Source organism: Pseudophryne corroboree, chromosome 2, assembly GCF_028390025.1.
Source record: "Pseudophryne corroboree isolate aPseCor3 chromosome 2, aPseCor3.hap2, whole genome shotgun sequence".
Classification (NCBI taxonomy): domain Eukaryota; kingdom Metazoa; phylum Chordata; class Amphibia; order Anura; family Myobatrachidae; genus Pseudophryne; species Pseudophryne corroboree.
The window spans coordinates 990,787,701-990,800,309 of record NC_086445.1 but is presented as its reverse complement, the minus strand read 5'-3'; the positions used below and the strand labels follow the sequence as shown (position 1 = coordinate 990,800,309).

The 12,609-nt window shown below is 43.6% G+C and overlaps 1 protein-coding gene and 1 long non-coding RNA gene across 3 annotated transcripts in view; both read left to right on the top strand.

The window, feature by feature from the left end:
- BACH1 (BTB domain and CNC homolog 1) overlaps positions 1 to 3,243 on the top strand; it is a 95,895-nt gene extending 92,652 nt beyond the window's left edge. For both annotated transcript variants that reach the window (XM_063956432.1, XM_063956431.1), the window contains exon 5: positions 1,124 to 3,243. In XM_063956432.1, coding sequence (XP_063812502.1) covers positions 1,124 to 1,546 — 423 coding nt within the window. In that variant the 3' untranslated portion in view covers positions 1,547 to 3,243. The remainder of the gene's footprint in view (positions 1 to 1,123) is intronic.
- Positions 3,244 to 3,270: 27 nt separating this feature from the next.
- LOC135050192 (uncharacterized) lies at positions 3,271 to 9,266 on the top strand. The gene is made up of 2 exons (XR_010241569.1): positions 3,271 to 5,272; positions 5,343 to 9,266. It is a non-coding gene; the product is annotated as an uncharacterized LOC135050192 (long non-coding RNA).
- Positions 9,267 to 12,609: the final 3,343 nt, after the last annotated feature.

The window sequence follows — 12,609 nt, the reverse complement described above, 5'->3', positions numbered from 1 at the left end:
CTAATCACTGCTGACAGAGTGTCCTGCACAACGCTAATTACTTGTTTACTTTTATCAAGTTCTTACCGTCTCCTTTCTGGAGCTAGAAATTCTGTAATCTAATTCCTTCATAAATAAAGATGTGTTATCTGCTAATAATGTCTTTGTGAACTGTGACCAAGCATAAAAATAACAAAAATATGAGAACACACATATTCCCTACAATAACCGTAATAGTTCTATGTATTCAGTAAAATGTATAAGTTGTTTTAGTCTGTCCTCAGTTATTATGGTTCGTGTGTTTTGTCATCATAGTTCCCCGAAGTAAGGTCAAATTAAATGTATCAAGACACCATCCAGGAGAAAGGCGACAGATAAAGTATCGGCAATGTTTTTGTAATATGCCTTTTTGCCATATGAATAACTACATACCCTACACTCCGGGTATATGACAAAAAAGAAAACAAGTTATATGGGCCCATTTATCAACAAGTGATAAAACTCGTTGAGTATGATAAATGGTGCTCCAGCCAATCCGCTTCCAACTGTCATTTTTCAAACACATGACAGGAACTGAACACATGACAGTTGGGAGCCGATTGGCTGGTTCACCATTCATCATACGCAACAAGTTTTATCATCCACAGCGAGTTTTATCACTCATTAATAATAGGGCCACATAGTTTAGTGGGAAGTGAATAAAAAATTACTGATTGACAGTGGGATGTAACCAGAGCAATAACAGGTTCAGCACGGGTGAGTTAACCCGCTGCAGCAAAAGAGGTTACGTAATGTGAAATGTTTTGAAAACAAGGACAGTACTAATTTGTGGGGTACATTTAAATGGTTGTGTCTTTTCCCCAGGACGTGGGTGTATAATCTGTCTAGTTTCTGTTCCCCGTGCGCTATGTATGTGTGTGTGTGTGTGTGTATATATATATATATAGATATATATATAGATAGATAGATAGATAGATAATTTGCAGAAAAGTAATAAGGATTTTAGCTTGTACAGTAATGTTTTACCTGTTTTTTATTCTTTCATGGTTTTTGTTTTGAAATTCTTCTGGCACCTATTGTAGGTATTATTTTACTGTCCTTTATTAATCCAGTCCTTTTATGTTTATTTTTCCTTTCTCCGCAGCAAACGGAAAAGCAGCATTTGCTGAAGGAAAGGGACCAGATTTTATCCACACTGGGAGAAACCAAACAGAACCTGTCTGGGCTCTGCCAGCAGGTGTGTCGGGAAGCTTCTCTAAGCCGTGAGCAGATCCACATCCTGGCAAAGTATTCCAGCTCCGAGTGCCCGCTGTCCTGCCTTGTTCCGGAAAACGGCAAAATGCTCCTTCAGTGTGAAGCCATATTGCAGGAATTTGCGGGAGGACGTAACGCTGGCGAGGCCGCCCATTGCCTGGCGGAAGAGGGCCACACTGGCTTGCATAATGTGCGTCCAGTTCCAGCTTTACCCTCTGAAACTGCGTTACCTGGGAAAGCTAGTACTCAAGTGGGCATCGCGGATTTCTGCCAACAAATGACTGCTAAATGCACTACTGATGAACAAAAATAGGATTGTTCCTACATGGAAGGATTCGTTTAAAGGAAGCAATATTTTTTTTTTTTATTATCTTGGGTATAAAAAGCGCAATTTTTTTTTTTCTCTTCAAGATTTAAAAAAAATGAAGTAAACTAAAAAAAAAAGTAATATGTCAGAAGCATATTCTTCCAACCGTACTCAAATCATAGTATATCGCAACTTGCTGGGAAATCTGTTGTCTGTTGTAAAAAAATAATAATTATGCCCTCCCGCATAGCCCGTTTGTTTTAGACCTATACATTCTGTTGAGGTTTGTTTATGTTTTTACTTTTTTTCATTTGTTTGCAGGATAGTTGGAGTAATGGGAAAATCTGGAACACAGCAGCTAGTTTTGACTGGCAACTTACAAGATATGCAGTCCTTGGGGTGTATTCAATTGTTTGAAAAGTCAGTTGGGTGTCTGTTTTTTCCTGTCTAATAGGAAAAAAACAGACACCCAACCGACTTTTCAAAAATTGAATTCCACCCATAATGTGTGGAGATTTTCAGACCTCAGGTTATATTTGCGAAATGGCGGCCTTGACCTCAAAATTTTAAAGCGGCACAAGTATCAAGGACATATCTTGCCGTGTTTCGCACTTAATATTAGCGCCCATTTAAATTTTGAAGTCAAACTGCAAGTCGCCACATGGTAGCTATAACTCCATGGCTTGAGGATGTAACTGTGGTACAGTACAGGGTGATCGAACTGGAAATGCCATATGCCCGTTGTGGCTGGATAATCCATGTTGTTCTAGCTAGACAGCCTCATGGGGCAGTTGCTACTGCTGGTTTTATCATTTTATTTTCCTATCCGTGTTGCTAAGTGGGTTGGAAAGCTTACATGTATTCTAAAGAGGATAATAGCCCCAACCCTATAAACTGGTGGTTCCTACCTGCCCCCCCATAGTACCCTCTAATTCTCCAGAATAATAGAGACTCCAGTAATGCCACCGAGGAAACTTTTGTAATTTGTCCATCTCTGTCGGGCACTAAGCTGACTTCCAAGTTGCAGGATCTTTAAATGGCCAGTATCCTGTATTAATTTCTTACAGTACATCCTTGCTCTAACACTCATGAAATGCAAACTGCCTACTCTGTGTCTAGCCGGTCAGTTTGCCTACACACCAGTGATTTTGCTCCTGCTACCATCGTCCTCTCTTAAATGAAACTACCCTGTCTGACTTACTGCAGCCGTGGTGCAGACCAAGGGTTGGGTTTTAAATATATGTCTTTAAAATCTCATTTGGTAAATCATATAGGTGATATTGCCCTTTGCAGCCAATCAGATACTGTCTATCATTTCTCTATTGCCTTTTAGAAAATGATAGACAGCACCTGATTGGTCATTATGGGTAACATCAACAATACTCCGTTTTAGAAGCTTTAGTAAATTCACCCCTTAGGGGTATATTCACTTGAAGTCGAAAGCTGCTGTCTGTCGGAAAGACGGCAGTTTTTGACTTTTTTAGGTCGGAAGGGGTTCCGACCTATTCAGTATACCCCAAAATTATCCGACAAGTCGGGGAATTCGACTTGTCGGAAAGCATGTGGATCGGCAGAATAGCTGGCGATCCACGTGCTTCTGTCAGAAACGGGGGCAAAATCCGACAGGTTTTGGCCCCGTTTCCGATCATCTCAATCCGACTTGAAAAAAAAATGACGGAAATGAGGGATTGGAGAGGAGGTGACCGGGGGGGGGGGGGGGGCGGGGTAGAGCAGCGGCTACAGCGCACCATATGCATGAGGATGTGGCACAGCTGCCGCTCACGGCAGCGTCCATCTGGTTCCAGCAAGCGAGGTCCCGCTTGATGGAGCCGGGTGGACACTGCGGTGAGGTCTGGCGGCGGTGCCCCATCCTCCGGCTAAGCTGCTGTAGCTGCTGCTCTCCCCCGTCTCCCCTCTGCTCTCTCTCAGCACCCTCATCTCAATCCGACTTTTTTATAAATCTGATTGAATAGGTTCTGTCGGATCCATTCCGACAAATTAATGTCTGAATGGATCCGGTATGAATTGAATATACCCCTTAGTGTGCCTTTATACTATGACTGGCAGGTCAGATCTCTGCACTAGTCATTTAAATTCGTCCTTAATGATGGCTTCCTATATATGTATAGTGTGTTCTTCCAGTTCCATTCTATACATGCTACAATGCACATTTGCTTTAATTAGACAAATTATACATAGTTCTTCTTATTTTATTGTGTAAATAAATTCAGCATGAATTTAACATTTAATACAAATAATTATTTTAAAGAAAACCTCTGCTAATTACGTGCATCTAAAATTAGTTTTGTTTGCATATTCAACGTGGGCATGCTTTAATTGTTTTTAGACCTTATTCACACACTAACCGGAAAATATTGTATGTGTTATGTAGAAATTAGAAACAAAAGCTCTATATTGGTATGCTATAAATATTGAACGCATTATCATTTTTATTTTATTTTTAAGCAGAATCGCTCAAAAAAAAAAAAAAATTATTAACTTATAATTATAGGTAAATCGGCATGTTCATGTATTATAATTAAGAGATAATTACGTACAGTTTAGGGAAGATTTAATACCTCCTACCTCAAAGATGAACACAATTGTGGTTGTATATACTGATCTGTAAATTCTGTCCCCCCTTCCCCAACGCTGTAAATGATTGCCTTTGCATGGGGATTAGGCTAAAAGGAATGATAGAAAGATTTCTGCGCAGCATTAAAGTGTTTATATATATATATATATATATATATTCTGTAAAGCTGGAAAATATATTCAAATGCACAGTTCCCTCTTCTTCTATCCTGTCCGCTCTGCTAAATACTCACCAGGCAGCTTCACTCATCCAACCTACCCCCAAACTAGCAGCAGAGCGATTAGTGTAACGGCCACGAATTAGCGTGGCAGCCACCAATTACCATGCCAGCTGGCCTCCTGGTCAGACACTCTACCAGGTGAATATCATCCTGTTAGACTTTTATATCAGGGATGGGTCCTCAAAAGTGATGCGTCCCCTCTGACATCACAGACACGCATATTGGTGTTACATTTTTCCATGGACACTTTTATAATCACTTATTCTGGTTATAGGGCTTGTGAAAGCTACGTCAGACGTTTGTGAATGGGGCGTACAGACGTTACCATGAGAGTTGTCATTCTGATGCCTCTTGTTACCTTGATAAAATGATTACGGTAACATGAGAGTATTTCTCTGTCACCTGCTACTTGCATTTCTGCAGATAATCCATTTTGCTTATGTGATTCTCCTTGCAGGGACTATAGTTAGTGTACAGTATAGGTGATCAGACTTCTAGCTTACGTTGTTGGGTTCCTGGAACAGTGGCACACTGACACTTAGGGGTTGATTCAACTAGGGACGATGTGCCAAACATTGCTTTCTGGAACGGAACATCGTGGGAACCCTACATAGCCGAATTGGCTTTGCAGCCATATACAGTAGCTGCGCATGAAAATCATCCATATTGTGGCTGCTGTAATGTACAAATAGATGCACGGCCGTACATTGCGTCAATGTACAATAGTACATGGGCCTTAATTGAATTGACCCCTTGGAGTCTTGACTTGGAGAGCGGACCTTCATTTTTTTTTAATGAACCCCATAGACTTCTTACACCCCACTGATTCAGTTTGTAGCTGTCTGAATTCAGGTTACTGCAATCTAACACATTATGGGCCAGATTTATCAAGCATTCGAGAGTGATATATTTCACAGTGATAAAGTAGCAGCCAATCAGCTCCTAACTGCCATGTTACAGGCTGTTTGAAAAATGACAGTTAGGAGCTGATTGGCTGATACTATTTATCACTCTCCAAGGCTTGATAAATCTGGGCCTATGTGACTATATATCTGTACAGAGAGAAACATGGGATGTCTTTTGTACTATTCCGAAACTTTAAACCTCGTTATTCTCCTATTTTGCTTTTAAGGTTCCTTTATGTGTTTAAATTTTGAGTCTTGTTTAATGAGAATTTGCAACAGCATTTGGGGGAGTAGATGCCAAATTCAGATCCAGTCATTTTCCATGTTCAAGATATAATGAAGTGTATTGAAAAAAATAATAATGCATGCCCATACACTACCTCATTTCCAGATGATTTCAGGGTGCATCATAATTTTTTTTTTTTTTTAATTAAAGCCTTATATGATTTTTATTGACTTGCCCTGTAGAGTTCACTAAGGTAGGTGCTAGCTCAGCATCCGATATTATGCAATGTTTATTATGTACTCCGTGATAGAATAGATTACATTTTGGGGAGGGAGTTTTTATTGTTGTTCGTCTACGGTATGTACATGTGATATTTTGATGAGCTTGTTTACAGATTTGTTCTAGAGTATTAAACATTAGAGCCAAACCAACGCATAGGAAACCTTCATGCAGCCGGCTGTAAGGTGCGTGTAGTGTCGGTGTGTGCCGACACTAACACCAGTGGGAAGACAGTCGCTCATGAGTCCGGCCACTGCCGAATACACAAACACTTAATGATAATATTGTATTGAACGTTTTCTTCTTTTTTTTTATCAATATTTTATTTTCAGAGTTTCTTTTCATTACCTTTTATTGGTCATATTGGCTCGCAAATAGAATTACCTCTGGTTAGTTCATCTCCGCAGTTTTTCCTTATCGCTGATCATTGACTCCATTCTGTTTCTTTGGGCACAAAATGACTATGGGCTAAACAGTCTTGTAAAACAAGTATTTTATCTTTTTTTTTTTTTTTTTAAATGTACTTAATATTATAGACCTGCAATACATTATGGCACATGTTCAGGGATACAGGTATACAATAATGCTTAGGAGGTGAAATATGTAATCTTAATTTGTTACCTTTCTAATTTTACTAACCGGATTGTTCTGACAATGACTTAGGGCTATAGTTACAGACGTATCGCAGGGTGTGTTCAGTGGAAACCTAATTACAGGTTGTTGTGTGCAAGGGATGTGACATTGTGGCTTTCTGTGGTCCACTTCCCAGGCTGCTATACAAAGACAGTGTTGCTGAAACAATGTCACTCATTATTTATCTTCCTACTGTACATGGTATTGGTATAGCTCATTGTAAATTACTGTATACGTGTTTTCAGAGACCTCCCCCATGATCCTTTATTTCTAGCCATTTGTAATGAGATTTATTGCATACAGCGCAGCTCATCTCGGAAGCAAAGCAGGGCTGCCCCTCCCGTCACCTCCAAGGCGGCAATTTTTTTTCCTGGTTACATATGCGCTGATTGTGAGTCGGACGGATCTCCGTGCATGGACGCAAATGGGGAGTTTTTGCACGAGCAGATGCAAGTTTCCGCATTTTTGCATATTCGGAATTGTACGGAACTTGTCCGGTTCTGTCTTTCTGTGAAGCTTGGCGACAATACAAGTGCACAGAACCGCCCTGGGAGCCTTGTTGGCACATATCAAAAACACTGTATGCACTAGGAAGGGAAGTCTGCTTTTGGCGGGTCTCCGGCACCTAGAACATGGCTGGTGTAAAATCTAGGCGGCACAGACGCACGGACCCCCGCATTAGCCCTACAGATTATTGCGTTAGCATAGTGAGGGGTGCACACGTAGAGATTTCTCCCAGAGATGTGTACTGAGCGATCCAGCACTGACCGCTCAACACACATCTCTTCCCTACTCAGCGCGATGTGTGCTAAGCGAGAGGGGGGGGGGGGGGGACGCTCACTTCACCCAACGGTGAAGTGAGTGATCTGACTAGATCTGGCGTGCATGCTGCCGAATCTAGAGCCGGCGATAACGATGCTGTCGCCAGCACCCCTACACACGGAGCGACGTGTGCTTAATTTCTAAGCAATCTAGTCAGATTAAGCACACGTCGTGTGTATCCACCTTTAGGCAGTAAATCGGCTTCCGCAGCAGCCCCCAAATAATGCCCCTTTGTGCCTCAGCATCGCTCCCATAGTGTGCTGCATGGTAATAATCTAGCTCCTGTCCATGTGTGTGCGCACCCTCGCATCATCTCACCCCGATGACCATGGAAATAGTTGTGCAAAGCGCTCTCAGGTGACTGATGTGGAGAAAATTGTGGGGAAGTGCTGATGTTTCCTCTGTATTTTCATCGATCGGGAGACCGCACAGTTCAGATCTCTCATTGTAAGGAATACCGCGTGCTTTGTCTATTCAAAGACCCCATATAAAAATCCTGCATCAGTGGCAATTCTGTGAGCCAGATAGTCACAAAGGGGGTCATTCAGACCCGATTGCTGCTGTGCTTCTTCGCACAGCAACGATCGGGTCTGAACTGCGCATGCGCCGCAGTGCACCTGCGCATGCCAGACAACCGACGGCTGTCTTTAGCTAGCGATCGCATCTGCCTGATAGGCAGAGGCGGTCGCTGGGCTGGAGGCACGGTTTAGGGGGCGCAGTCCGGCCAACGCAGTCGTGGCCAAACCGTGCGGGGGGGGGGGGGGCAGCTGCGGCGGCTGCGTGACGTCGCATGCAGCCGCTGTGACCCGGCAGCAACGAGTAGCTCCCGGACAGCCCGATCAACTCTGAATCACCCCCAATGTTGGATCCTATTTGGGGGACTTAATAGATCTCAAAATACCAGCTGGCTCCAAGGTTTGCTTCATTTTTGTCTATCACCTAAATCCATTCTAAAAAGAGGCAGATGTCCAATGTTAGGAATTGCTTATCGCTGTTATACCACTGTATGACGTGTGACCAAGGGACTTGTCCGGGTCTAGCAATCCGGCATATTCCCGGGTCTCGGCTCTAACTCTGGTTGGGAGCAGGGTTGTGGCTCAGTCCCGGGTCGTTTGCATTCACATATACAGAAATCTCGGGTTGATGTGCGTTCACATGCAAAACCCCGGGATTTCCATGTACTGTATGTGTGCAAGGGGTATAATGCACGTAGGTTTCCACTTATCTCCTATTTACATAAAGATGATGCTCTAGTTTATTTACACTAGCAAATATAGATTTAAAAAAATATAGGACAATTTGTGCAGATTTGGTCTTCAGAATTGTATACAGCACGAACCTAATAGTGACTCTGTTATTGGCCAATTTACATTGTACACAGGTACTTAATGTTGCATGTAACTTTGGACCTGATTCTGAGTTGGAAATAAAGTGAGAAAGAGCAATTAACTGCGCACCTCCATGCAGGGGGTGCAGATACATACGTGTGTTTGCATGCAGGTTAAATACTGGCTGCCTTTGTGTGTAGCCCACACATGCCGGACAACTTTGTACACTGCAGTTTAGATCTGCGTTTGGACGCGCCCTCTCAATGCTAGATCTCTCTGCACATGTTACATCTGACCTCCCCGGCAGTGCTGCATGGCTCTACCAAGGTGAATAGTTACTGGCCCTTTCTTGCTTTATTTCCAACTCAGATCAGTCCCCTCGTTAGAGCAAATCCTGAATTATTACAGGGGATTCCACTGAATAAATCCTGATCCTTGTAACTGTTATTTATCCTAACAAATACTAAATCTTGTGACGCTACATAGTACATATCTAAGCTATTTTTAATCGCCGTTTTTGTGTGTTGTTCAATAAATAATTGTGTCTTTTGATAATCAAATGTACATTGTGAGGCAAAGCAATGCTGTGTCATTTTATTACTCTGTGAGGACAATGAGTCTCAGTATTGTTACCTGATAATGCCAAATTTGCAGTCGTCTTTTTACTCTACTTTTGGATGCACAAATCAAAGCAATAAAGATTGTATCCAAGCATCAGTCCTGGCCTTCTGTAACTTCTTTCTCTCGGTGTAGGCTACGGGCTAATTGGAAGCTCTAAAGAACAAAGGATATCCTATTCCTATTTTTTTTAAGTCAATTAAAACCAAATTATTGAAAAAAAATATTTTTAGTTTACAATAAATTAAATAACAATAAATCCAATCTTATAGTAGTAATTTAAGCGCCAATTGGATTGTTTTTTAAAGGCACCATTGGTCTTATCGAAGTAAAATCATTACAGTAGTCTGTTCTCTGAATCGAGAGATAGTGTAATAGGCCCTACACACTGGCCGATTTTCTGAAAGATATGAACGATCTCGTTCATAAATGAACGAGAACTCGTTCATATCTTTCAGTGTGGAGACTCCATCGATGAACGATGCGCGTCCCCGCGCTCGTTCATCGCTGGTCTCCCGTCGGCTGTGCATGCAGGCCAATATGGACGATCTCGTCCATATTTGCCTGCACTTCAATGCAGCCGCGTGACGGGGGGAGTGAAGAAACTTCACTCCCCCCGTCACTGCCCCCCCGCTGCCGGGTCGCTCGTCGGCCGTATCGGCCGTCGGGCACCTCGGCGGCGCATCGTGATATGTGTAGGGCCCATTATACTATAATAATGGATGTGCAGAGATAGCAGCAGTGGTTGAGTAATAGGGTCTTAGGGGGTCATTCCGAGTTGTTCGCTCGTTATTTTTTTTCGCTACGGAGCGATTAGTCTTAAACTGCGCATGCGCAATGTACGCAGCGCGCCTGCGCCAAGTAAATTAGCACAAAAGTTTGGTATTTTACTCACGGCGTAACAAAGTTTTTTCATCGTTCTGCTGATCGTAGTGTGATTGACAGGAAGTGGGTGTTTCTGGGCGCAAACTGGACGTTTTCTGGGAGTGTGCGGAAAAACGCAGGCGTTTCAGGGAAAAACGCGGGAGTGTCTGGAGAAACGGGGGAGTGGCTGGCCGAACGCTGGGCGTGTGTGTGACGTCAAACCAGGAACGACACTGACTGAACTGATCGCAATCTGTGAGTAGGTCTGGAGCTACTCAGAAACTGCTAAGAAATTTCTATTCGTAATTCTGCTAATCTTTCGTTCGCAATTCTGCTATTCTAAGATACACTCCCAGAGGGCGGCGGCTTAGCGTGTGCAATGCTGCTAAAAGCAGCTAGCGAGCGAACAACTCGAAATCACCCCCTTAGTGTTCACTCTAGGATTTTTTTAGGGCAGGGTGCTGAGCATTGAAGAGGGCACATTTTTATTTTGAAGGGCACATTTTTGATGTGACGCTTTGCGCACAAAGCAAAGCGCATATGTTTATAGTTTTTGTACATATATTTTCCCTTAGTAAATCATATACCCATGCATACATATAAGACACCTAACATCTGTACTGAGAAACATACTGTATATGTCCAGTCTTCTATGTGTTATAAAACAGAAAAGTTAAACAATGGGTTAAAATATATAGGAAACAAATAAGTCTGTTCTACTAGGGAAATAATGTAAGCAGTACATGCTCACTGCTTACCCTGTTCTTTCCCTCTTTATCAGAGTGCTGTGTTATTTACAGTGCCTCCTCTGCCATCCAGTTGGCTAAGGATAGAAATTGTGTTCCAATTTCAGAGGTGGGCAAGGAGTAGATGACAACATTGTAACATGCACTCTGACTGTTACATTCTGTATACAAGGGGGCGATTTATGGTCCTGCAGGGTGCACTGAAAAAGCGCAGGGTGCTTTTTCACATTTCAAAAATGGCCAGGGTGCAGCACCCTGCTGAAACAGCCTAGAAGGAACACTAGGGTCTGGTGCCTTGGGTAGTGTGTATAGCATGGCACTGCCACACAGCTGCCACGTAATGTACAGTATGTTTCACATGTTAACACTTGCTGGTCTCCTGGGGTTCTCCTCCAATGGGAGGGGTGGGGGTTGTGGGATGGAAATGGGACAGGTTCTATACACCACCTGGAAAGCTGAACTATTGATGATCCCTCTAGGACAGTGTTTCCTAACTCTGTGTCCTAGGACCTCTAACTGTATGTTATCCAGAACTCTTAGCATGTGCACAAGGGTATTAATTACTGGCTGATACATTTTAAAAGATCCACAGGTGATGCTAAATATTAGCACCAGAGTTTGGAAACACTGCTCTAGCACTCCTTCACCCAATACCATGCCAGATGATGAATACATTCAATTTAAAAAAAAACTTTCTACAAATGTTTTGCTTACCCAAAGAAACAGGTGAGCTAATTTTCTCTTATGTCCTAGAGGATGCTGGGGACTCCGTAAGGACCATGGGGTATAGACGGGCTCCGCAGGAGACATGGGCACTCTGAGACTTTAGATGGGTGTGAACTGGCTCCTCCCTCTATGCCCCCCCTCCAGACCTCAGTTAGATCCTGTGCCCAGAGGAGACTGGATGCACTACAGGGGAGCTCTACTAAGTTTCTCTGAAAAGACTTTTGTTAGATTTTTTATTTTCAGGGAGCACTGCTGGCAACAGGCTCCCTGCTTCGTGGGACTGAGGGGAGAGAAGCAGACCCACTTTCCTGGACTGATGGGCTCTGCTTCTTAGGCTACTGGACACCATTAGCTCCAAAGGGTCGGAACACAGGTGTCGTCCTTGCTGTTCGTTCCAGAGACGCGCCGCCGTCCTCCTCACAGAGCCGGAAGATAGAAGCCGGGTAAGTATAGGAAGCAAGAAGACTTCAAAGGCGGCAGAAGACTTCGGTTCTTCATGAGGTACCGCGCAGCGGTCGCGCTGCGCGCCATTGCTCCCACATCACACACAGGCGCAGCAAGGGTGCAGGGCGCATGGGGGGAGCCCTGGGCAGCGATTTTTACCTCACATAAGCCTGGCACATAAATAGATACTGCGGAGGCAGTATATGAAAAATCCCCTGCCAGTATAAAGAAAAATAGCGGGATCGAAGCCCGCCGTCTAGGGGGCGGAGCTTGATCCTCCAGCACTAACCAGCGCCATTTTCTCCACAGCAAGCTGCAGAGAAGCTGCTCCCGGACTCTCCCCTGCTGAACAAGTAACGGGGCAAAAACGAGGGGGGGGGCACATTTATTTGGTGCTAATTTGTGTATAAAAGCGCTATACAGGCTGGGACTTTGTTTCAGTATCTAGTGGCGCTGGGTGTGTGCTGGCATACTCTCTCTCTGTCTCTCCAAAGGGCCTTATTGTGGGTCTGTCCCCATATTCATATATCCCAGTGTGTGTGTGGGGGTGTCAGTACGTGTGTGTCGACATGTCTGAAGCGGAAGGCTTATCTAAGGAGGATGCAGAGCAGATGGTGGGGGTGTCTCCGTCGGCACAGCCGACACCTGATTGGTTGGACATG